We start from the raw sequence: 24045 nt of genomic DNA, 5'->3' as shown, positions 1-24045 counted from the left end.
TCACTTTCATATGCCCCCACACACAATGTTTCCATTTTGTTTTACAACTTTCAAGTTTTTCGGTTTTCGGTTTCGTGTCTCGTTTCGTTTTTTTTTTCGTTTCGCTTCTTTCGAATCGAGGGGGAGGGGGCTCCAAAATATTTTTCATGCATACATAAGTATGCTCGGGCACATTCATAAAATTCAGATTAACATATTACTTAATCGGTGAGGCTCTCGCCATCAGCATTGCCCACTCCTGCTCGCACGAATGCTGTAAAAGACCTTGGCCCAATGGAGTACCAGTCCGCCATCCTAGGCATCGGACGTTTGGCTGACTCCAATTCGACCAACACGCAAGTAAGTGGATATCTGTTCGGATATTCTGAATTATCTCTGTCTGCATCTGTTTATGAATATCTTTCAATAAATGATAGTTGTAGCCTCATTCTGCAGGGGGGGTGCGCTGAGCAGGCGGGGTGTTCTGTGTTTGGCGTTAATTTTTGGCTTGTCATTTATATATCGGCACTGTGGTGCCAGTGCTGCCAAAGTGTTAATTTACACAAATTATCGTATTAAAGCAAAGTAATTAAAGCTGCAGTACCTCGCGCCTCGATCCACTGTGCCCATCCGACTAAAGCTTGATGTGGCCAAAAATTTGCGCACTGTTTTAAAACGAAACCCAAAGTTAATGTCGATGCTTGATGCTTGGTGGCGAGCCCAGCCGATGCTGAGTGGCAAAAAGCGACACCGCGCGACACCGAGACATCGAGGCACACACAACAAAAAAATACAAGAATTAATGATGTCGAGAGAGTGAGAGACAAGGTAAGGTAAGGTAAGACACAAATTTTGGTAAACAAGTTCGGCGCACGAGTTGGGTTGGCCAACAACAGCAAAGCCAAGTCGGATTCGGATTCGGATGCTGCTGATGTTGTAATCTTAAAACTGGCAGCGTCGTGCGACAGGCAAATCAGTTTCAATTCAATAGCCAACGCAATGGCAATCGTCGGCACGCGGACCTTGCTGCTGCTCTTGATCCACTGCAGCTGGAGTGGGGCACGTAATTCGCAGAGCCTGCACGTGCGCCTGCCGCACGGCGGCTGGCTGATCGGCCGCCACCTGACCACGCACAATGGCCGCCACATGAGAGCCTTCATGGGTGTGCCGTACGCGGTGCCGCCGTTGGGCGACCTCCGCTTCCAGCCACCCCTGGCCGAGCCTGGCTGGGAGGGCGAGCGGCTGGCGGTGAAGGATGCGCCCATATGCATGCAGCGGGATCCCTTTCGGCGCGACATGCAAATCGAGGGATCCGAGGACTGTCTCTATCTGAATGTGTACACGCCGGAGAACACGATCGACGCGACGAACAGCACGCTGCCCGTGATGGTCTGGTTCCATGGCGGCGGCTGGCAGTGCGGCTCTGGAGTTAGCAGCTTCTACGGGCCGGACTTTCTGCTGGACCACGACGTTGTCCTGGTGTCCGCCAACTTTCGTCTGGGGCCGCTGGGCTTCCTCAGCACAGAGACGCTCGACTGTCCGGGCAACAATGGGCTCAAGGATCAGCTGGAAGTGCTGCGCTGGGTGCACACCAACATCGCCTCCTTTGGCGGCAATCCGCAGAGTGTGACCGTCTTCGGAGAGAGCGCGGGCGGAGCGAGCGTCACCTATCACATGCTGTCGGAGAAGTCGCGCGGCCTGCTGCACCGCGGCATTGCCCAGTCCGGCACCTACTTCAATCCCTGGGCCCAGCCCGCGCACAAGGGTGTGGCCGCCAGGCGAGCCACCAAGCTCGCCGAGCTGGTGGGCTGCGGCTCCGCCGGAGAGTGGGCATCCAAGCTGAAGTGTCTGCGCCAGAAGCCAGCCAAGGACATTGTCGCATCGCTGTACAACATGTTTGTAAGTACATTGCATAGAATCCTTCAAAGGATTGGGGGCAGCTCACCTGTCGGATGGTTTTTTCTTTTTTTGGTGTAGGTCTGGGACTTTGATCCCATGATACCCTTTCCCCCGGTGATAGAGCCCGAGCATGAGGAGGCATTCTTGACGGTGCCGCCGCGCCAGGCGCTGAGGCCGCATGGACTGGAGCTGCCGCTGCTGGTGGGCGCCACCGCTGAGGAGGGGCTGCTGAAGACGGCGGCCTTGCTCAATCTGCCCCAGCTGATGGACGACTTCAAGGCGCAGTTCGAGCAGGTGCTGCCCGTGGTGCTGAACTACGATCATCACGAGAATGCCGTGCAGCAGCAGATAACGAAGCGCATCGAGGACTTTTACTTCAAGGCGGGCCACGACTACGACAAGTCCAACCATCAGAACCTGACCGATGTGAGTGGTGCATCTGCAAGAGGATTAAATCCACGAATTTCCATCTCCATCTCCATCTCTCGCCCCTGCAGCTCATTTCGGATGGCTGGTTCGTTGCGGGCATTGATGAATACTTACGTCTGCGCCTGTCCCAGAGTGGCGGTCCCACATATGTGTACCTGTTCGATCACAAGGGAGCCGCCAGCTTCTCGGAGATCTTCAAGGGAGAGCGCAATGAGTTCTACGGCGCCTGTCACGCTGAGGAGCTGCAGTATCTGTTTCCCATTGGCCGTGAGCTGTTCGTGAGTGCGGTGCCCACACGCCAGGATCTGGAGCTGCGCGAACTTATGCTGAACATCTGGGTCAGCTTCGCCCGAACGGGGTAAGTTTTGCCGCAGTCATTTAATGGAATTTTCTAATGAATTTTCCATATCCACAGCAATCCAAATCCAACGAATGCCTCACTAAACCTGCCCATATGGCAGCCTTCGTCCAGTTATCCGGTGGAGTTTGTTCGTCTGGGCAGCAAAGCTGATGACGCAGAAGCTGAGTCGCTATTCCGCATTGAGGCCGAGTTGATGCAGCAGCGCGTTAATTTTTGGCGCGACCTGGAGCCGCATGTGCCCGCCACACATCGACACAATGAGCTATAATCCAATGAGTCTATCTTTATGCATATTTACATTATTTTATGTTATTATATATATCGGTGCATGGGCGCCCACTGCAAGTGAAAGATGACAAGAAATGTTCAAATTGCATTTATTACCATTGAAAAAATCACTTTTCTAACATAACGGCGCATAGATGCTGCCAGAGTGGTGAAACTTCTACGTGCCAGATGTGGAAAATATGATACAAGCCTTGTATAATGTTGCCATATCATTGAGAAATGGTTAAACGGTTAAGTAAACAAATACAAAAGCTATGTATTTGAATATAAATAGAATACGCAGAAACACATACAACAGATGGTAAATAAAATCCATTACTGTTGTTACTTCTTCCCTTCCAACTGGGTCCACTGGTCGTACCATAAACGAATAGAAAATAGATAAATTAACAGTTACTTATGCCCGAAATAGAAATATCGATAGTCAGCTGCTCGGTGCTCTACGAATGTACAAATGTACACATGTTAATTTGTGTATATAAGGGATTGTACCTACACAAGCTTGAACATGGGCATACAGAAAGTGAGGAAATACCCATAGCATTTGAATTTCATTAGATTACTCATAACTGACATCGTCCAAAGTCTGCGGCGGCCATAGCAAAGAAGGAGCTGCTATCTGTATCTGATTGCCACAGAGCGAGCGGAACATACTTTCAATTTCCGTCAGATACGAGAAGCATTTGCGGGCAAACGCAATTAGAAATCCCACGTGAACTGACGTACCGCCGACCCCCTAGGTCGTCGCTGCTAAAACACAGATTGAATCGCGGCGCGGTATAAACCAATGCCCAGCCACTCACTCACCTGATAACGAATTGGTCAAATAATCAACAGCGAAACCGCGTAACCATCAGTAGCAGGGCGTAATAGTTTCCAGCCAGTCACGCCGCAGATGCACGGGTTAATGGATTATTAGTTTACGCCTCTCCACTGAATAACACAGCGCCACAGCCAAAGATACAGACCCGAGCGATAAGGTGCAATAGAATCTCAAGCCAAACGGTTTCCCCAGTAGATTGCCAGCTATGTCTGCGAACGGTGGCAGAGCTGAGACGACGGGCGCCAGCAAGCCCATCGACATACAGGTACGGGTGCCCACGCACGAGCGCCTCATGTCCATCGACAAGGGCATGGCGCCGTCCTCGCCAACGCTGCCAAGTCCCACTATACGGCGGAATAAAAGCGACGGCAAACTAATGGCCCAGGACATCAAGGAGGCACGGGTGCGTGTCATCTACACGGGCGGCACAATCGGCATGATGCGAAACGAACGAAATGGTAAGCATCTGCACTCTGTCCTCTGCTCTCACTCATCTTCATTTTTGTTGCCATTTCAGTGCTGGCGCCCATACCCAATGCCCTGGTGCGCAGCATTCGCAAGTATCCGAACATCCACGACGAGGAGTACGCGCTGCGACGCTTTGGCGCCTCGGCATCGATGGCGCCGCTTGTCCTGCCCTTTGTCCAGGGTGTGGACAGAAGGGTCCTGTACCAGGTGACCGAATATACGCCGCTGCTGGACAGCAGCAACATGACGATGAATGACTGGGCGCGCATTGCCAACGATATACAGGTGGGTGGGCATCAGCGCTTCGCTAAGAACTAAACTAATCGAGCAACTAATTTAATTGTCAGCAATCGTACGAGTTCTTTGACGGCTTCGTGGTGCTGCATGGCACCGACACGCTTTCATACACCGCCTCAGCGCTGTCGTTTATGCTGGAGAATCTCGGCAAGACGGTGATCATCACGGGCTCACAGATACCGATCTTTGAGACGCGCACCGATGGCAAGGACAACTTCACATCCGCTCTGATCATCGCCGGCAACTACATCATACCGGAGGTGTGCATCTTCTTTGGCCACAAACTGATGCGCGGCAATCGCACGGTGAAGGTCAGCTCCAACTCGCTGGACGCTTTCGATTCACCCAATGTGCCGCCGTTGGCAAGGATTGGCATCGATGTGAATGTGGACTATCGCCTGATCTTTCGGCCCTGCAGCATCGAACGCTTCTGTGTGCACCTTAATCTGGACGAGAATGTGGGCCTGCTGCGAATCTTTCCGAGCATTTCGCTCTCCACATTCCGCGCCTTCCTGGCGCCCCCCATCCGGGGTGTGGTGCTGCAATCGTTCGGCTCTGGCAACATACCCTCGAATCGCCGCGACCTCATCGATGAGCTGCAGGCGGCCGCCGATCGTGGCGTAATCATCATCAACTGCACCCAGTGTCCCAACGGTTCGGTGGCGGAGATCTACGACACCGGCAAGGTGCTTTGCGATCTGGGCGTCATTCCTGGCTATGACATGACCCCCGAAGCGGCCCTATCCAAGCTGGCCTATGTCATTGGCAAGGAGGAGTGGTCGCTGGATGTCAAGAAGCAGGTGAGCAACGCAAGCGATTCGCTTCCGTTTAGGACTTTCCAATAAAGTGTTTAATTCGCGTTCCAGATGATGCAGTCGAATCTTCGCGGCGAACTCACATCGGTGACGGCACCCAAGATGGAGGACTACGATTTGGTGGATGCTGTGGCGCGCTCTCTGCACTTGTCCTCGCCCCAGGAGCTGGACCAGCTGGGCGCCACCCTCTTCCCGGCCATGATCAATGCGGCCGTCGCCGAGGGAGACCTGAAGAAGATCAACAACCTGAAGGCATACGGCGCCGATCTGTCCGGCACCAATCACGACCAACGGACGGCCCTGCACTTGGCCTGTCAGCTGGGCAACGTCGAGATCGTCAAGTATCTGCTGCACAACGGTGTCTCTGTCCACATACGCGATCGCTACGATCGCACGCCACTGCTGGAGGCCGTCTCCACGGACAGCCACGAGATCATCCAACTGCTCATCAATTGCGGCGCCCACCTGACCGGCTCCTCTCGGGCCGTCGGCGAGCAGCTGTGCGCGGCCGCTGCCCGCGGCTCCCTGATGCGCCTCAAATCGTATCAGTATGCGGGCGCCGATCTCTCGCAGCCGGATCCATCGGGACGCACGGCGCTGCATGCGGCCGCCCTGCACGGTTTCCCCGAGGTGGTGGAGTACGTCCTGCCCTACTTCGAGAGTGCCAGCGAGAAGGATTTGCTCGGTCTGAGCGCCTTGGACTATGCGGAGCGTGGCGGCCATACAGCCCTTGTGGATATGCTGAAAGCGGCTCTATGTGCAGCTTAGAAATTGTTTCTTTACTCATGCCACCGTTACTTAAGTGTTTGCCTCGTGCAACATCTGTATCTGTGTCTGTGCTATATTGTGTCTAGTCTGGATTGGTGGTTCCTCTTAGCATAAGACTTAAACTATTTGTTGAGTGTGTAAATTAATTATATAAATGACTGTTAACAGAAAAAGTGTTAAAGTTAATCTTGAGTTTACTGATTTCCAGAAAAGAACAGAAAACTACCGAAAAGCGAACGAATCATGCATTTCATAGCATACTTTTGGGCGTTGAATTCATTTTAAGTGCATTTGTTCCACTGTAGTAGCTTAATTGTTCCTAAAAAGTCGAAGATCTTTACTTGGGGAACCTACTTTAGTGTTGAAAGTGTTCCCAACTGTTTTAAGTGTACGTTTTACCACCATTCTGTACTAATTTAGTTGTATTGCTGTGACACGCCCTCATGCTTTGCTACTGCTTTCTCGCTTCTTTTCAAATCGATGTTGAAGAGAGCACGAAAGAGAGAGAGAGGGATGACCATAGGTGGGAATCATAGCTGGTTGTTTGATGTATTTTTTTTTTTGGTTTTATTTAAATTTATTTCAAATGATATTTGATGTTTAATTAACAATGTTTCATTTTTTTTCCTTTGAGAAAAAAACACTTAGGTTCTTAAGATTTCATGTTTTAAGTATTATAATTTTTGTTTTGTGTAACACCCCCGGTTCGTTTTTCTTGCTGCTTTTGGTTTGTTTTAACCATTATCTTTCTGTCGTGCTGTCGGGGGGCATGTGTGTTCTGTATGATTTCCATTAAATAATTCAATTGAAAGTAAGACAGGGGGATTGGTAGTGGGAAGGGTGGGGGGTGTTTGGTACAACAACTGTTGAATGCTGATCTCAAAATCCGTTGCCACATTTTATTATTTGATTTTCATATATCATTTTATATATATATATATATATGTATATATCTATATATATAGATTGTATTTTTTCTTTTTTTTTTTTTGCTACAGCTGACATCAAGTACATTTTGCTTATGATTTGCCTTTTTCTCATTTTCTTTATGTGTGTGTATGTATGGATGTGTGTGTGTGTGTGTGTGTGTTGTGTTTTCTCCTCGTTTGTTATGTTGTCATTTTAATTTTCGCTTCTTTTATCTTTATATTTATTTATAGGTTTTTCTTTTCTTTTCTTTTTGTTTTTTATTTCTAGTTTAAACATTTAAATACGATTTCCACATGCCTATGAAAATACAGCGCTCATACACGCATGTGTATATGCTCGTATGTATATATATATAAATCTATATACCCTTTCAATGCTTTGCAAAAAGTTAAACAAAAATTAAAATAAACAAAAAACAAAAAAAACAGCCAAAAACAATCGCAATGAAGAATAAGGAAATAGTTGCTCAAAAACAAATCAAAGAGAGATTGCTCCTCGTTCTCTTTAGCTTCGTTTTGTTTTTACATGCCTCAGAGGGTGGGGTGGGGGCGAACAAAGAGTCTTATGTGAGGTGAATGGGGAGGGGGCGCTGCGAAATATAATAAACCATATCAAAATTTTGTGTTTTTGTGTGGGCTGTGGGCTGTGGCTTCTTTTGTCAAATGTTTATAAAAAGTTGATTGATTTTTGCTATAGCTCTCCTACCCTCATCACATCATCCTACATATCTTCTGCATCGGCAGATACAATTTCAAAGCTTACAATTTATCCATATCCATATCCATATCCATAGTACATTTGTATGTAGTTTCTGGAATTGCTTTAATTAATCTTCAGACATATTCCATTTATAATATGTGATACATATAGATCGCAAGTGTATGCTCATATATTCGATAGATTTTCTTGCATTTAATTTTCTGAATTGTTTTTAAATTATGTATGGGGGGTGGGGATGGTTCTTCCAATTTAGCTACTCAGTTGAGAGCGGGTTGGTTGGTTGGTTGCTTTTGCTTTTGCTTACATAAATTCTCCACATCAAATCTATATATTTAAGTATCCAAACATACGTACATACATATATATTTATATAGCAATACATTTGTAGATTTTAATGTGAATGTTTGGGACTTTGTAGGATTGTAGGTTGAACCGCTGAAATGACTAAAAACGAAACTACTTAAATGCAAAAATGCCAGCCGAAAAAAATAACTTATGGGATCCCTATACATTTTCTTGTTATATAATTCCCTTTTAATGTATATGTGCTAATGGTTGGGATGGGGGCGATGGATGGTGGCAGGGGGAGAGAGAGACAGTGGTGGATAGTGGGTGAAGCAAACTGTCCTTTATAGAGAGCGGCGGTGGCCTGGCAGAGCCGTTTTTGTTTTTTCGTTTTTGTTTTGTTTTCGTGACTTTCTTTTATTATTTATATGTATGATTTCTCAAAGCGCTTTTTTGAATTTTTGTAATGCATTTTGCTCGTGCTTTTCCTTAGGTATGCTTCTTCTTAGTTTTTGCTTTAACAATTAAATTTATCCATGTTTTCTCAAAGCAAAGAACAAACTCAATTAAACATAAAACTGAAATCGGTTTGCTTCCATTAGCAATGTTGGGTTTGTTTTTGCATTTTGTCGAAATTTTGGTTTTTAAAATAAAGTTTTAGTTTTTAAAAAATACATATGTCTGATTGAAAGAAAGAAAATAAGAGATACCGAGTTTCCAATACTCTTGACGTTAAACAATAGTTATCGTAAGAAATTTAGTAATATTAGCTCAAAAAAAAATATATTTAAAAAAATGCAATGGAAAATCTGAGCAATGCACTTTTTTGATTAAACTGGGTTTTGTAGCTGTTGTTTTTGAATCATTTTAAGAATTAATAGCTTCAGCTGCGAAGCTTATTTACTTTCTGTTCGAGCGCAGCTCCTTTCTCTTCTCTCTCCTCAAGAGTTTCCTTTGCTTCCTCTTCTGCTGCTGACGGTTTTTGTATCGCCTATCTGTATCTGTATCTGTATCTGCAGTTTGCTGTCGCTTCTGCGTACGTTCGTTGTTATTGCTGCTATTGCGTCTTGTTGCGGTTTGATGGTGCTGCTGCCCTCTGCTGCTCTTCTATTTCGTGTTTTGTTTTGTGTTTTGTTTTCTGTAGTTGTGTAGTTGTTAGTAATTCTGCTGCATGTTGGATAATTTATGGCATTCAGAGCAAGAATTTGCCCAGTAAGAGACCCAGGATGGCCGCAGCAATGGCAATTGCAATATAAAATACCGGAATCTGTTTCTCAGCCAGCACTGGGGCATAGGGCTCGTTCGGTTGCTTGAGGACCGCTGAGCTGCGATAGCGTGTGAGTTGATCCTGCAATCAGAAAAACATTTTAATCATAAAGTCCATTTCAAGAATGAGCCAGGGCGGTGAACCCACCTTCAAGTATAGAACTTCTTTACGTAGTTCACTGTTGGAATCCATCAGCGCCTTGATCTCACCGGAGTCCACATGCTCAGTGGCATCGGGCGAATTTGAGGCCTATGAAGTACGTTTTCTTTATTGTTGAGTATTCTTTGGGGTTTGCTACGAAACTCACCTTCTCATTGCTAGACAACTTCGTCTCCGACTTAATGCCCTCGGCGATGACGGAACTGACATTAGTAACCGCATTGCCACCGCCGGCGCTGCTGGCTCCACAGCCCACGGCTCCGCCGCTAGTGTTCTCTGCATTTGCCTCAGTACTGGGCATCTCGAATACGCATTTCAGCTTGGCATCCATCTGCTGCTGCGGCTCCAGCTCCTTCCACTGCAGAGAGTGATATCGATGAAGATGCGAGTGTTAATGGGGTAATTGTTCGCAAACTACTTACCAATTTATTCAAATCGGTCAGGTCAGCATCCATCGGGGCGAGGACGCTTTGCACCATGAACTTGTGCTTGTTTTTCTCCTGCTGATCGTACATGAAGGGCTGCAGGCAGACTGTGGGAAAGTTGGTGAGTTTGTGATTAGATGGATTCCAAACTGTCAAAATATAGTACTTACTCTCCACCTGGGTCGAGCGAAGAGGCAGGATCTTCCCAATGTTTGGACGTACACAGTAGCGCTTTGGAGCTGTTGTCTTGATCTTGAAGACCAGTGGCACAGCCGCGTTATTGCTTAGGGTCATGATTGTGACGACGGACCGATTGAAGGGACCTGCAAAAAGAGAAAGTGAAAACATTCGCAACATTAGCAATCAATCGAATTAACAGACATGCCACCCACTTCTCTTCCCCCCACCCCTCATTCCAAGCAACAACTGATTTGTGTCACGTCACGCCCATTGCGTCATTAGCCAAAGTTGGCAGCACCAAAAACGAAGGCAAGTTCAAATTAATTGAATTAAAAGCAGAAGAAAATAACAAAAAAAAAAAACCAATAGCTCGAAGCAGTGCAAGGGAGAGCAGCGAAAAGGAGCCGAATCTTGAATACCCTCCCAAGCCATATTGGCGGTAAAAGTTGAAGCAATACCCAATACAACTTCGGAAAGGATTGGATATATTCCGACAAGATAATTTACATGGAAAATTCGATTATAGTTGCGATCCACCAATGGGTAGAGCGAACAGATAAGCAGTGTAACGGATTCCTTTTACTGCTTGCGTGTTCTCCCAATACGCGTGTACGCTGTGTGTGTGTGTGTTCATGAAGGAAATTTCATTAGACAAAGTCTCGTCATACATGTGCTTCGCCCCCCCTCCACCAAATCCCCCTCACCAAACACTTTCCACTAGTCAACGATCAAAGGAGGAGGTAGGGCGGAGGACAAGAATGGGGCTAAGGCAGGGCTGACATAGGCACACACACGCCTACAATGTTTGTGCACAGTGAAACAAAACAAAAGTAAATTTATATTGCACGAGCGAAATACAAAATAATTCTTATTCTCTTTCTCTGCCCTAATCACATCAACACTAGTGTTCTTTACACACATTTGTTTTGTGCTTTTCCAATTAGTAGCAATCGCGTAAATGCATTGCCACCGCCCACTGTGCGAGCTCTCTAGGCTCTGGCATATGGGATTATTGTTGTTGCTGCAACTGCTGCTGCTGTTGCCTTCTGGCCAAAATTCAAAAAGACAAAAAATTAAAAATCAAACAACGGTCCATGACAAGTTTTTGCGTATAAAAATAAAATTTTAGCCAAAAAACGCAAGGAGAGAGAGAGAGAGAGACAGACGGCGAAGACGGTGGAGAGCGCGAAAGAATAGCGAGAGTAAGAAAACAACGCCAGCCAGCTGCCGGCAACAAGAGCACATCAGTGGAAGAATGAAAGAGAGACAGCAGCATTGTCAGAGACGGGCGGGCGGGACGGTACAGGACAGGACAGAAGGAGATGGATGAAAACATGGTGAAACAGCCGCACACCACACGTAGACCTAAAAAAATGTCAAAAATGCCCGACAAAAACAACGGAAATTATTGATAAGCTGCAAAAGAAAGCAGCGCCAAGTGACAAGGAAAGTGAGACAAAGACAGAGACGGAGGTAAAGAGCACCAAAGCGAGCCGCAACCACATATCAAGCGCCGTGTGTGTGTGGTGTGTGCTGTTGGTGTTGGTGTGCGTGCGAACTTTGCAGTTTGCTACGGGCACTTTTGACCCAACAAAATGAACGAATTTGGCAATAAATTGGAATTTGAAATTGCAATGGTTTAATGTTTAAATGATTGGTGCTGCCTCCGATGCGTCGTCGCCCACATTGGTCGATACATGAACAACATATGTATGCATGTATGTAGTAGCAATGGGTGTGCGCGAGTGTGGTTGAGCCAACATGCAAAATGGCCTTTCCCATCTCAGACGCTCACGCGATGAACGGATGGGAAGAGGAGAGGGAGAGAGAGACAAACAATAACAAATTGCTAAAGAATCCAGAGAGTTTCACTTTTAAATTGTAGCCAAAATGCCCCATAAAAATAATAATGAAAAACACTCACCGACAAAACGCAACTCATGCTCCGGATCAATGGTCAACGGAATCTCGAATTTTGGTTTGCTCATGGCTGCTGTTTGTATGGACTCCACTGTTGAAAAATTGCAACTTCTTGTCTGCCTTTTGGTATTTTTCGTTAATTCTTTTGTGCGTTTTTGCGCGCTGCTTGTCCTGGTTTCGCCTTCACCTTGTTGTCGTTGTAGTTGTAGTGGTGGCTGTTAAGGGAATGCGAATGCACACGAAATTGTATTACACACTCACTCAAACACATACACTAGCTAAGCAGAGACACGCAGCACGTAAAAATAGCTGATTTTCGCTTACGGTTATTGTTCTTCTTGCGTTTCGTCCCGGGCTGCTAATATCTTCCGAGCTAAACGTTTTTATGCTACCTTTATAACCTAATGTCCCGAATGTTAAATTTTTTCTCTTTTTGACTTTTCACAAGCTGCGCGTCGCTCGTTTGTCACTGCCTGCTACGTCCGATTCGTCAGAGAACGAAGCCAGGCAAAATATCGGTAAATTTGTGCGACCACACACACTCTCGCACACGGTTAGAATATAATGAAAATACCAAACACAATATTCCGTGTTGTTGCGTACAAAAAAAAACGACGATCAACGTGGATATCCTGCCTCGTGCAATGCAATTTTCAGTACAGTTAAACGTAGCACTTTGACTCTTTCACGCACTTCGTTAGTTTTTTCGTCGAAACTAGTAAAATTTTCATATGCAAATGCAAAGGCAAAAAAATTCAGTCAGCAGAAAAACGCCCGTCGAACGCATGCGTCACCTTAGAGTTCTAGGCCGACCGGCAGAATTGTTAAGCAACGCCGTTGACCGGCAAAATGTAGAAGCAACGCCGTTCAATTCAGCGTTGCCATACGGTTGCGTTCCATGCAACTCTGAGCAATGCTGATTTTTGTCGTTCAAAAATACCATATTAACCTATTAACCATATTATAAAATTGTATTTCAAATTGTTTTATTGTTAGCCGCATTGAAAATTCATTTTTATTTATAAGCATGTATCAAATTAGTTTATTTGTTGGCGGTAAACTCATCGCGCTTTGAGAATTCGAAGGTTAAATTTGTGGAATAATTGTTTAATCAGGCGAATTTTCCTTTAAACATGTAACGAGGTTAGATTGTTTTTTCATTTGATCATTTGTTTAATACTAAAATATTTCCATATGCCTTTATATGGCAAGGCGGGGGACTTTCTTATGTTTGATGGCGGAATTTGTATATATTTTTATATACAAAAAAGGTCGAATGTGTGTGTGTCGAATGCTTTAAAGATTAATTTTAAAATTAACGTGACTTTGGCGACTTCGCAGCCCTGTGCCTTCTTTCTTCTCTCTCCATTTCTTACTCCACGTTCGGAATGGTCTAGGAATCATTATAAATACGCTCCAAGCCCTCTAAATTTTTCGCCACGAGCATATTTAGGATCGTCTGAGCGGTTATTTCTGTGTGTTCAAAGCGGCATTCGCTCGGCGCCAATACAACAATTTCACGTATATGATCAGCCAGGCGATCGGACTTCGCTGGCTTCGACTGCTCCAAGTAACGCATGAAGGCGTAAAAGTAGTTGCGGAAGAAGAACTTGTAGGCAGCTATAGCCTGGGGAGCGTTGCACAAGTCGATTTGACGCGAGATCTCCGCCATGAGGGAGTGATCGGTTTTGTTCTCAATCGACTTGAAAAAGAGATTCGTCGCCTCTGAGGCGCTCGACTGCATTATGAGCACCAGGCACTTGTCAGCAAAGTCGCGATCTGTCGACAAGATATTTGTTATCTTCCAGCGCTCGCTCTGCACCGAAGTCTCCACCAGGGCCAACATCTTCTCGATGAGCTCTGCAGGAAAATAAATAAAGTAAGAATAAACGTGTTGGCAGAGATGCAGAGTTTGGCACTCACCAGGATCGCCGCTGAGGATGGTTGGGGAATTATTTTTATAATATTTTACAGCAAGGTCGAGGACATCAACGCGGTTTTGGTCGAAGGTGGATAGAGTCCAGCGCAGGGCGTCTATGGTCTTGATTAGCTGCGACAGCACGGGCCAACTGTTCCTGCGCCATTTGGTGAGATTTTCATACATTTCCACATAGGTTTTGGCCACCTGCAAGGTGTCTGGCGATGCTTTAGCCTCGGTCATTTCCTCAACTTGCTCCTTGCCGTTCGTTTTGATGTATTCATCGACCGAATCGATGTTTACAAGGGTCTGCAGGATGATCTCGACGAGATGAATGTCATTCGTTTCGGTAAACTTGGCCAGTCCGGCGGCCAGGGCCTCCAGATATCCGGCTTGGGCTGCCTGCAGCTGCTCGGCACTGTACGGCATGGCGCCCGGCTGAAGGTTCAGGCTGTAGTTGCACAAACCCTCGTTGATCCGCTCACGGAAGCTGCTACTTGAGGGCGTGTGCACGATTGTCTTCATGCCGTTCAGTATCAACGGATAGGCGTAAAGGGAGAGCAGAAAGTCGGTGGCATTCGGACGTGTCAGCATGTAGTCGTCCTTGAAGAGGCTGGCGGTCGTGCTCTTCATGTAGTTCATGGCGTGGGGGGCCAGCTGGCAGGCAAGGTTCCAGAATATGTCCATGAAACGTGAATGCGACATGGCCAGCTCGGCGAGTGACTGCCAGGCCATCTGTGAGTCTTCGTAGCAAATGTCCAGAAACTCCGAGAAGTTCGCACTCTCAAGCGGGTTGTCCAGTCGATTGAAGAAGAGAACGCGACGTGGGTTGGAGGCCCGATTGGAAAATGAGAACGCACCGCTCAGTCCCAGCTCATCGCGTAGCTGCAGAATCTTTTGCTTAACTTCCACGCTGGATCGTACGTAGATAAGCTGCACGACCTGACGCAGCACGGCATTGTACTCGCTTCTCAGTTGTTTATTTGCTGAAAGACTCAGGTCCTCGTCGTCTGCCTCCTCGGCCAGAAATGCTGCAATATGCTTGAAGATCAGGACGATGTGATCGTAGCCCAGGAACTTCACATGCTTCGTCATGGTGTCCACGCACTCCTCGCTCACAAAGCAAATGGGACGCTGAAAGAGTTCCTCCAGTCCGGCCAAGGTCTGCGCCTCGCTTATCTCACCATTGTCGCCGTCAAGGAAGCACAGCAATTCGCGCAAACTGAGTTCTGAGAGGCGTTTCTTGAACGACTTTGCCGCTGCGGCGAAGCCTTTCAGTTGTCCGCAAATCAAGTGATCGGCCAGCTCCGGCTTGTTCTTGTTGAGAAGGGTCAGGACACCCGCTGACTGGCAGCAGATGACCTCCTGGTAGCTGTAGAGCATCTGGTGGGAGGCAATCTCCAGCCAGCTCATGAATGTGCCCACGGTAACCAGCTGTAGGACACGCTGCAGCGCGTCCATCAGAATCGTGGCAAAACGATTCTCCAATTGCTCTGCATTCTCCGGTTTTGGGGTGCTTGTTTCATCGCAATCCATGAACCGATACATGGCCCAGTGTTGTGGCTTCTCAGTGGGCGGCTGAAGCACAGCGAGGAGCACATCGAGCAGCTGGTTCATGGCCAGTGCTAGGTAGCGCTTGCGAGGAGTCGGTAACAGTGCGCGCAAGCGATCGGTGCTGTCCAGCAGATGACGCTGCAGCAGATTAGCTGCTTGGTCCAGCAGCTCGTTGGCATTTTCCAGTTTGTAAAGAGTCATGGCCTGGCGTGCGGACATGAGGAAGCCCGTGATTAGCGGCAGGGAATCGAAATGGTTGGAGACCAATTTGGTGACGTTTTCGTTTAGATAATCGTAGTACTGGCTGGCTATGCAGCTCTGTCCGTAGGCCAGGAACTCGTTCAGCGGCTGCTGCAGACCGCATTTCAGGGCAATGGCAATGGCCACGACTGCCGACATGGGTGGTGTCAGGCCCACCAAGTGGACGCAGTCCGTATTGTAACGATCCTTCTTCAAGCACTCTGTGGTGTTGAGTAGTAGCAGGGCCAGGACACCGCGCAAATCGTTCATGGCCTCAGCGCCAGTCGGCTCGGTGACGATTTCGTCTTGGAGTTTTTCATGTGGCCGTTGCACCACGAGATTGTGCTCCAGCAGCACTTTGGTTACCACATTGCAGATCTCGGCAATGTGCTCGTCATCGCCTGTTAATATGAGGAGCCATTTTAAACAAATTTGTTGCCTGTTTTCCGCTATGTTTTAGTAGCTTAGACGTACCGCTTAAATACACGAATGTGTTCAGCTTCTTTGAATCACTGTTGTAGCGCTTGAGTGTGTCGCCCAACTGGGCAAACACCTCGCAATTGTCCAGCGGAGACACTTTCATGTTCTTAATCGTTGTGCCAAGCGTAAAAACAATTTAATTTTGACGCAAACTTCAGACAAGACGAAACTGAAATGTGCGTTGTGATTGGATTTATGCGATGTCAAGCGCCGATATCCCTGATATCGATATAACGACTAGAAATAATTGATGGTTAAATTTTATATTAGGCTGTTACCACGAATATGTCCACAATAACTGATAGCTGAACATAAATATTTATTTTATTGGGCTAAAACGAGACGCATTATTCAAAACTCGAGTATTGAATAATATTGAATGGTAGTCGAGTGCCAGCGTTGCCACCTAGCTGTGGTCGGGTGAAGCCGACTAGCTATTAATGCGCTCTTTAATGGTTTTAACAAACATTAGCTGTTATTTAATTTAAACCATGCAGACCTGTGCTTAGTTAAAGGTGCGACTGCATTATGTCAACCCGATGGAATCTGTAAATGTCGCAGTTTGGCGGGCTACAGCGATCCGCTGTCCGCCGCATCGATTAGTGGCCGCCTATCGGCCGGCTGCAGCAAGAAGCAAACGCAAATTTGGTCGCAAAAGGGCCAAGGCGAGTGCAAAACGAAGCAAACGTGTGAAACGGGTCAAGCGAAAGTGGGCCAAGACCATGCAATAGGCAAACTAGTGAGAAGCCGCACACTGCCAAGACTACAGCAAGGAGACTGCGGAGGATAGTCATCATGGAGTTGCGTGAGCTGCGCGCCAGCGCCAGCGCCACCGCCTCGGCCGGCACCAGCAGCAGCAGCAGCAGCGGCAGTAGCAACAGCAACTGTGGCATCGGTGGAATCAGTGGTAGCAGCGGCGGAGGCGTCGAACTGGGTGGCATCTGTATTGGGAGCGCCAGCGGTGGTGGCTTCCAGCGTATGCCAACCAAGGCGGATCTGTTCATGGAGCAGTTGAATGCCACAAATGCCAAAAAGGTGGCCCTGCTCCTAGTCCTGGGCTTCATACTCTACCACGGCCTGCTCAATTGGAACTACGGTGGGTGCTCCCCTCTCACACTCACACTCTCTCTGCATGTCTCTGTGTTTTCGTATCGATTTGTCCTGTTGAAAGTTATAATTGAATTTGCCCATTAACAGGCAGCGACTCCTGCCAGTGGCTGCTGTCGAAGGGCCGCTTCAAGGGCGACAACGAATGGCAGCCGTACGGGTGCATGGTGCACAAATACTCCCTCACGTGAGTGGCATTTCAAAATTGTGAATTCAATTAACATTTATACCCCACCCCCCCAAATTCCCACAATTATCATAGATAACTCTTTCTATCTCTATCTCTCTTTTCATGCAAATGACTCACCCACTGACTGGCCCACCCACCCACGGAATGCCACGCCATGCCACTATCTGCCGCACGGACAGCGATACTCGGCGATGCCTGCGCTACCTGGCCTTCTTCGACAACAAAAACAACTTCGTGTTCATTGGGGACGAGAGCGTGCGCCTGCTGTACGAGCGGTTCATCGAGCAGCTGCGCCAGCTGCCGCTGTCCTCCGACGAGGACAACAACGGATCATCGCGGGCCCACGACGACAGTGCAGCGGTGCGGTTCGAGGACAACAAGCTGCACATGCTGGCCCAGTACATCAGGGCCGAGGAGGTCAGTCCATCGCTCATCGATCGCCTGTACAGGCTGGAGGCCGAGAAGCAGCTGTCCTCCGTTTATGTGGTGGGGCTGACCTACTCGGGCCTGCTCGGCGGCAACATAACCGAGGAGGTGCTGCGACAGTACAGCGCAAATCTCACCCTGCTGGTGGCCCCCTTTCACCGCCTGGTGGCTCAGACATCGCGTGTGCTCTGGAAACTGGCTGATCGCGTGGACGAGGAGAAGCTGCCGCCCGCCTGGAAGCTGCTGCTCAATGAGGACATCGATCGGCTGAATCATGTGGCCCGCAACGTCTTTCGCTACACGGAGGCCACCGTCTGGGAGTCGGCCTGGCACATTGCCAACGGTCTGCTGGACGCCGCCATCGACGGCCATCAGCTGTGTGCCCACGGCCAGCGGCTGGAGGTGCAGCTGCTGTGGAACATGTACTGCAACGACTACATGAACTACAACGATGGCACCTGCTGCAGCAGCTCAGAGCCCCACACCACGCTGCAGATTGTTGCCTACGCCCTGTTCGGCGTCTGCATAACGCTCGTCTGCGGCATGTGCCTGCGTCGCTGGCTGCTCCATCTGCGTGGCCACACGCTTTACGTGCCACTGCAGCAGCATCAGCCGGATCCACATCAGCATCAGCCAAACAGCGGAGGAAGAGGCGGCGGCGGCGGTCCCACCCATGCCCTGTCCGCACTTATCATGGACTATGGCACACCGATGGTGGCGCTGTCGCTGCTCGGCCTAATCATGGCCTACTTCTACCTGTGTGACCGCACAAACTTCTTCATGAAGGAGAACAAATACTACTCGGAGTTCAGCTTCTGGATACCCGTGGGCTACGTGTTTGCCCTGGGGCTGTTCTTCACGGAGGACTCGCGCTTCACCAAGGTCCTCAACAGAGACCAAACAGACGAGCTGCGCGGCTGGATATTGCTGGTGGTGCTGATCTACTACATGACGGGCGCGCAGCGTGTGCTGCCCATTCACATGCACATCAAGCTGCTCATCTCGGGATACTTCTTCCTCACCGGCTACACGCACTTCACACACCTCTGGCAGACGGGGGGCAGTGGCTCGCTGTTTGTCCGCTTCTTCCAGGCCATGTTCCGTGTGAACTTCCTCAGCGTGCTGCTCTGCTTCTGCATGAACCGTCCGTATCAGTTCTACTACTTTGTGCCGCTCCTCTCCTTCTGGCTGTGCATCGTGTACTTTGTGCTGTCGCTGCCGCCGAGGATATCGTCCGCGTCGGTGGACTCCAATCCGCTGCACTATCTCTATCTGGTGTGCAAATGCATCGGCTGCCTGGGCGTCATCACGGTGCTGTTCATGTCCGAAGTCTTCTTCGAGCGCATCTTTGTGACGCGTCCGTGGAAGGCGCTGTTCGTCACCACCGACGACGATCTGCACGAGTGGTGGCACCAGTGGAAGCTGGACCGGTACACCGTCACCTTTGGCATGATGTACGCCGCCTGTTTCCACATTGCCCAGAAATACAATGTCTTCGATGACAACAACCATGGCAATATGTTTGCGCGTCGCACCTCCATCTCGGTGACGCTGCTGGCCCTCCTGGGTGTCGGCATCTACACGTCCTTCTCGTTCCTGTGCCGCAATTTGCAGAACTGCGAGGAGATCCACTCGTACATCCTCTTCATACCCATTGTCGGGTATGTGGTGCTGCGCAACATTTCGGGCATACTGCGCACCCGATATTCTAGCTTCTTTGCCTGGTTCGGGCGCATCTCGCTGGAGCTGTTTGTCTGCCAGTATCACATCTGGCTTGCCGCCGACCGCCACGGAGTGCTCGTGCTGCTGCCGGGCTTCCCCACGCTCAACATGATCATCACCTCGTTCATCTTTGTCTGCGTCTCGCATGAGGTGCACCGCCTGACGCATATCCTGCTGCCCTATGCCGTGCCCAATGACTGGCGTCTCGTAATGCGCAATTTTTTCATCTTTCTCATTGTGCTGATCCCTGTGGCCCGGTCCGATGGCATGTTCTGAGCACAATTGAATTGTCGCCAGCTCATTTCCCACACACAATCTGGGGGGATACGGAGTATGTTTGTAGAGCGTGCCATTGCTGTAAGCCAATTGTAGGTTAAACCTAATCCCTTATCCTTCGTGCAATACTTTTCTACTTTTCCTTCTATTGATTAGCTCTTTTTACTCAATTTGCTCAAAGACTGATCCTAATTCAATTCAAAATTAAAGTGCAAAATTTCGTTCTAGCTAAATTTAAACTGTTCAATCGCTGGAAACTGAACGTGCAATTGTCTTATAGTTGTGAAACGCAATATTTACATGCATATAAATTATATAAATATTTAGATAACGTGCAAATAAGTAAACAAAACATTTACATACATTTATTGATATATTTTATGCATGTGTATACCATCTAGAATTAACTTAGCCTTATGTACAATTTGCACAAATTACTTAACATTTCACCACTCATACAAAAAAAAAAACCACACACACACACACACACACGAAGCGGCAACCAAATGTATGTATAGCGCCAGAAAATAAAGCATTGAAAATACAAATATTGTATGTGATTGTAGCAATGCCATTAGCTGATAATGCAACTGAGTCCAATAAGCCCACATTGATGGGCTTCAGGGATAAATACTTTGGCTAATAAACTTAATCAAGCATAATATGATAGCCAAGTAATTGCATAACCTGTCAGCGTTTACGCTAATCTTTCGTTTCTACTTAATGCACAAGTCATAGTCTCCTCAGTGGGTATCCAAAAGTTGGCTCGACCTGGTGCGCAGGGGAGCAACAGGAAAGGGTGTCTCCATGGGAGGTCATTTACAATTTGGTTTCTTATAACTAACATTTTGTTACGTTTCTTCAGCTGGGATGTCTCCTTTTTTTCAAGTCTTCTATAAATAATCGCTGCAGCAAGCGATCCTTCGACAACTGTGCATCGAGTAGGTGTCTTGTGCACCCACAGACTCCCATTGAGAGTGTGGTGAAAAGCAGGGAAGCTTTCTTGCGCACCTTTCGCAGGCGTTTCAGCGGGTGGTCTCGGTCACGGCTTTGGGTCCTATAAATAACGGCTCCCAAGGCTAGCCTGAACGCAAGTCGAAGCTTTCAGGCTCTCGTTCTTCTATATTTATGGCTTGAGTTCTCTGTGTAATAAATGTAGCTTTCATAAGCTTACTGCCTGGCAAACATTAAGCTTTACAATGCAACAGAAATGCAGAAAAAGCTCCGAAAAATGCAAAGCTGCAGCTGTTTTAGCAAACTATCAGAATATAATTTTACTGTCACTTGTTGCCGCTAAATTTTGCATGATATTAACATTGGGTTGCTCTTCCAAAACAGTGGTGAATATGTTTGATACTAAGCATTGATCGTGTTTTAATGGCCTCAGTAGGGTGAAGCGTTGGAAACTTCTAAAAGCATGACATAAAAGTGCTGAGAGAAAGAAGAGAAGCGCATCGCAAAAACTAACATGAAAAAAATCCCACATCCAGCTTCTTCCGAAGAATAAGACCGAGAATTTAATGCCAAAAAACTTGCAACAAGTGCATAAATATGGTAGCTTGTTTTAAACAAATTTTAACTGGAAAACAGCTCCTCAACAAGTGGTGGCTTAGTTGTCGTATGCACCCACACACCCACACACCCACACCAAAAGTGTGGTGAAAAACGGTCGTGCATGCTTGTCCAATCCGAGCACACGGAAGCTTCCCTGCCCACCTTGAAAGCCAGCGACTGAAAGTTATGCGACGCCGTCCTCGCTTCGGGTCCTATAAATACCGACTTCAGCGTCCCACCAGCTTCAGTTAGCGCCCGAAAGTACATGGAAACGGTTGGTTGGCAGCAACAGGAACAACACTCCCGAAGAGCAGAAAGAAGTCCGTCGGCTAAGCCAATGTTGAATGAATGCAATTGAGCTGCTGAAGTGAAGTTTTCCCGCGATTATTTGCTGCCACTCTGGCCTCTACGGTTATATCTTGTATTTCTGATTCTTTATATTTTTTGTGTGCCACCATAGAGTGGAGTGCTGTGCCCTTAAATCGTTTCAAGTCTAATTGGTTTTGCAGATCTGTGAAACTAGTACCTCAGGCAAGTGTTACAGAACTTGAGTGTCAAAATGTGCGTGTCTTTTGTAATCGAATTACTGGTTTTTCTTCTTGTTTCTTTTTTCATGTTTTTTACAGTGAAAACCAAAGTTATAAAAATGAAAACATCGAAAATGCTAATTCAAATCATCAAAATTTTCAAATCGAACTTCAGCAAATACAACTGCTATCCAATTTTTGAGTCCCACATTCAGTTTAAATAAACAAAAATTGGAAATGAAAATTTTTCTGCTATTACTATTAATTTATTTATTTATTGTACACAATTTTTTTCGTTTCCCATCAACTGGAAAGCGCATCGAGCCAGTGAAATTAACTCTATTGGTGTGTAGGCCAAACACTTATCCCAACACTCCCATTAATTGCATAAGAGGTGAGTGTGATTGAGATTTGTCTCGCTCTAATTTAATTACTTAAATTGTTTCTTATGGGTTTTTATTTGATTATAAATCTTTGAATATTCTTGCATGCAAGATGAGAGTATATATTTTGGAAGCGAGCTTCTTTTTCATCCATCTGTGGATGTTTGACCAACATCGAGCTTCTTCCTTTGCTTATTGCAACATTTTGAGAATTGAAACCACTTAATTCCGCGAGTTTGCACTACTTTATCTGTCCCAAAAACAGAATTAATTTCTCTATATCCCAAGTGTCTTTACTTACCAAACAAGGAAACCTTTAAGGCTGGTACATATCTTTTATTGTTGGAGCGGAGTCAATGATTTTGCTGAAATTCGTCTCAATTTTCATCTTAGCCTCGAAAGTAGAGTAGTCATAAAAAAAAGCGAAAAATGCTAGATTAGCTGAGATTTGATTTCAGGCATTTAACAGCCGTGAAATTTTGCAGACAACTGACAATGGGAATTAAATAAGTTTAAGCTGAGGTGGAAATATTTCCACCCTAAAATGTTACGAAGAGTTCGATTAGCTCGTCAAAGTCTCTCCGCTTGTGTAAAATTTCCTTTGGCTTCGCTTGGAAGAACACCAACCAATTATTATATTTAGAACGATTCACGTTGAGAAGCAAGGACTGTGTTTTTGACAGCTGCAGACTTTTCCAATATTCTTGAATGTTCGTTCCCTTTGCTACTTTTCTCTTTGATCCGCATTGAACTTAGATATAGATCAAAATGATTAAATATTTAATGAATGGATAGACATAGATCTAAAATGAATAAATTAAATGTAACTTTTTCCCATGAATGTTTTAGAATTTGGTGTTCCAATTTGGCTTAACAAAATATACCAAATGTGACCGCAAATAAGTTTTTGGACCCACACCCACGACCGAGCAAATGTTGGGTCCGATTTTGGCGCGCAAATCATTTGTTGTTGTCAACAAGTGGCTTCGGTTACTCGGGAAAACTACCCACACAATCTATCCCGAAAGTGTGGTTAAAAGCATGGCTGCACGCCCGTCCAATCCGAGCACACGAAAGCTTCCTTGCTCACCCACCTCGAAAGCCCCTTGAAAGCTATCAGCTGAAAGCTTTGCGGCATCCTTCGTTAGAGCTTCGGCGCGTGGATCCTATAAATATCGACTCCCCTGGCTCACAAGCTTTTAGTTAGCGCCTGAACGTACTTCGAAACGGTTGGTTGGCAGCGCACAATCCCCCAAAACCCCCAAAGTGGCAGCAACAGGAACAACACACAAGCTTAACATTAACGGAAAGCGCTCCAACGGCTAAGCCGCTGTTTGAATGAAGCAAAGTGTTCCCGCGTTTATTTTCTGCCACTCTGGAGTCCACGGTTAAATTCTGTATTTCTGTATTTCTGTATTTCTTATTCTTTGTTCTTTTTTTTTGTGTGTGCAGAGTGCAGTGCCGTGCCAACGATTCGTTTCGAGACTACATATTTTTGCAGATCTGTGAAAGTAGTACGTCAGGCGAGTGTTAGACAAGTTCAAAGTGCTAGTGTCTGTTGAATCTAACTACTTTTTTCCTCCTTGCTTTTATACTGTTATTCCAGTCAAAGCCAAAGGTTTAAAAAAGAAAATATCGATAAAGCTAACTCCAAA

General features: G+C 46.9%; 5 protein-coding genes across 9 annotated transcripts; 3 read left to right on the top strand and 2 right to left on the bottom strand.

Annotated features, from left to right (window-relative positions):
- Nucleotides 1-880: 880 nt before the first annotated feature.
- On the top strand, nucleotides 881-3022 carry LOC117580657 (venom carboxylesterase-6). The gene is made up of 4 exons (XM_034267261.1): nucleotides 881-1878; nucleotides 1957-2304; nucleotides 2376-2665; nucleotides 2723-3022. Exons 1-4 carry the CDS (start codon nucleotides 979-981, stop codon nucleotides 2934-2936), a joined length of 1752 nt encoding a protein of 583 aa, XP_034123152.1. The 5' UTR covers nucleotides 881-978; the 3' UTR covers nucleotides 2937-3022.
- Nucleotides 3023-3462: 440 nt separating this feature from the next.
- On the top strand, nucleotides 3463-6313 carry LOC117580656 (L-asparaginase). Its single transcript, XM_034267259.1, has 4 exons — nucleotides 3463-4237; nucleotides 4297-4532; nucleotides 4595-5344; nucleotides 5411-6313. The coding sequence occupies exons 1-4, from the start codon at nucleotides 3985-3987 to the stop codon at nucleotides 6125-6127; spliced, it is 1956 nt and encodes a 651-aa protein (XP_034123150.1). The 5' UTR covers nucleotides 3463-3984; the 3' UTR covers nucleotides 6128-6313.
- Nucleotides 6314-9085: 2772 nt separating this feature from the next.
- Nucleotides 9086-12823, bottom strand: LOC117580658 (vesicle-associated membrane protein-associated protein B/C). Of its 5 annotated transcripts, none has more exons than XM_034267266.1 (7): nucleotides 12808-12823; nucleotides 12018-12228; nucleotides 10084-10236; nucleotides 9911-10020; nucleotides 9637-9846; nucleotides 9477-9578; nucleotides 9086-9410 (listed from the first exon to the last, which is right to left on the bottom strand). In XM_034267266.1, the coding sequence occupies exons 2-7, from the start codon at nucleotides 12079-12081 to the stop codon at nucleotides 9255-9257; spliced, it is 795 nt and encodes a 264-aa protein (XP_034123157.1). In that variant the 5' UTR covers nucleotides 12082-12228; nucleotides 12808-12823; the 3' UTR covers nucleotides 9086-9254. The 5 variants fall into 5 exon arrangements, with proteins under 5 accessions (XP_034123157.1, XP_034123156.1, XP_034123154.1 ...); XM_034267265.1 differs by lacking the exon at nucleotides 12808-12823 and adding an exon at nucleotides 12617-12792; XM_034267263.1 differs by lacking the exon at nucleotides 12808-12823 and adding an exon at nucleotides 12588-12705.
- Nucleotides 12824-13103: 280 nt separating this feature from the next.
- LOC117581001 lies at nucleotides 13104-16408 on the bottom strand. The gene is made up of 3 exons (XM_034267807.1): nucleotides 16200-16408; nucleotides 13937-16126; nucleotides 13104-13873 (listed from the first exon to the last, which is right to left on the bottom strand). The coding sequence occupies exons 1-3, from the start codon at nucleotides 16306-16308 to the stop codon at nucleotides 13407-13409; spliced, it is 2766 nt and encodes a 921-aa protein (XP_034123698.1). The 5' UTR covers nucleotides 16309-16408; the 3' UTR covers nucleotides 13104-13406.
- A 361-nt stretch (nucleotides 16409-16769) lies between these two features.
- LOC117580971 (N-acetylneuraminate 9-O-acetyltransferase) lies at nucleotides 16770-20518 on the top strand. The gene is made up of 3 exons (XM_034267763.1): nucleotides 16770-17301; nucleotides 17403-17499; nucleotides 17682-20518. Exons 1-3 carry the CDS (start codon nucleotides 17001-17003, stop codon nucleotides 19924-19926), a joined length of 2643 nt encoding a protein of 880 aa, XP_034123654.1. The 5' UTR covers nucleotides 16770-17000; the 3' UTR covers nucleotides 19927-20518.
- Nucleotides 20519-24045: the final 3527 nt, after the last annotated feature.

Source organism: Drosophila guanche, unplaced genomic scaffold, assembly GCF_900245975.1.
Source record: "Drosophila guanche unplaced genomic scaffold, DGUA_6, whole genome shotgun sequence".
Taxonomy (NCBI): domain Eukaryota; kingdom Metazoa; phylum Arthropoda; class Insecta; order Diptera; family Drosophilidae; genus Drosophila; species Drosophila guanche.
The sequence above is the reverse complement of the archived record's forward strand: the minus strand, read 5'-3'. Positions and strand labels throughout refer to the sequence as shown.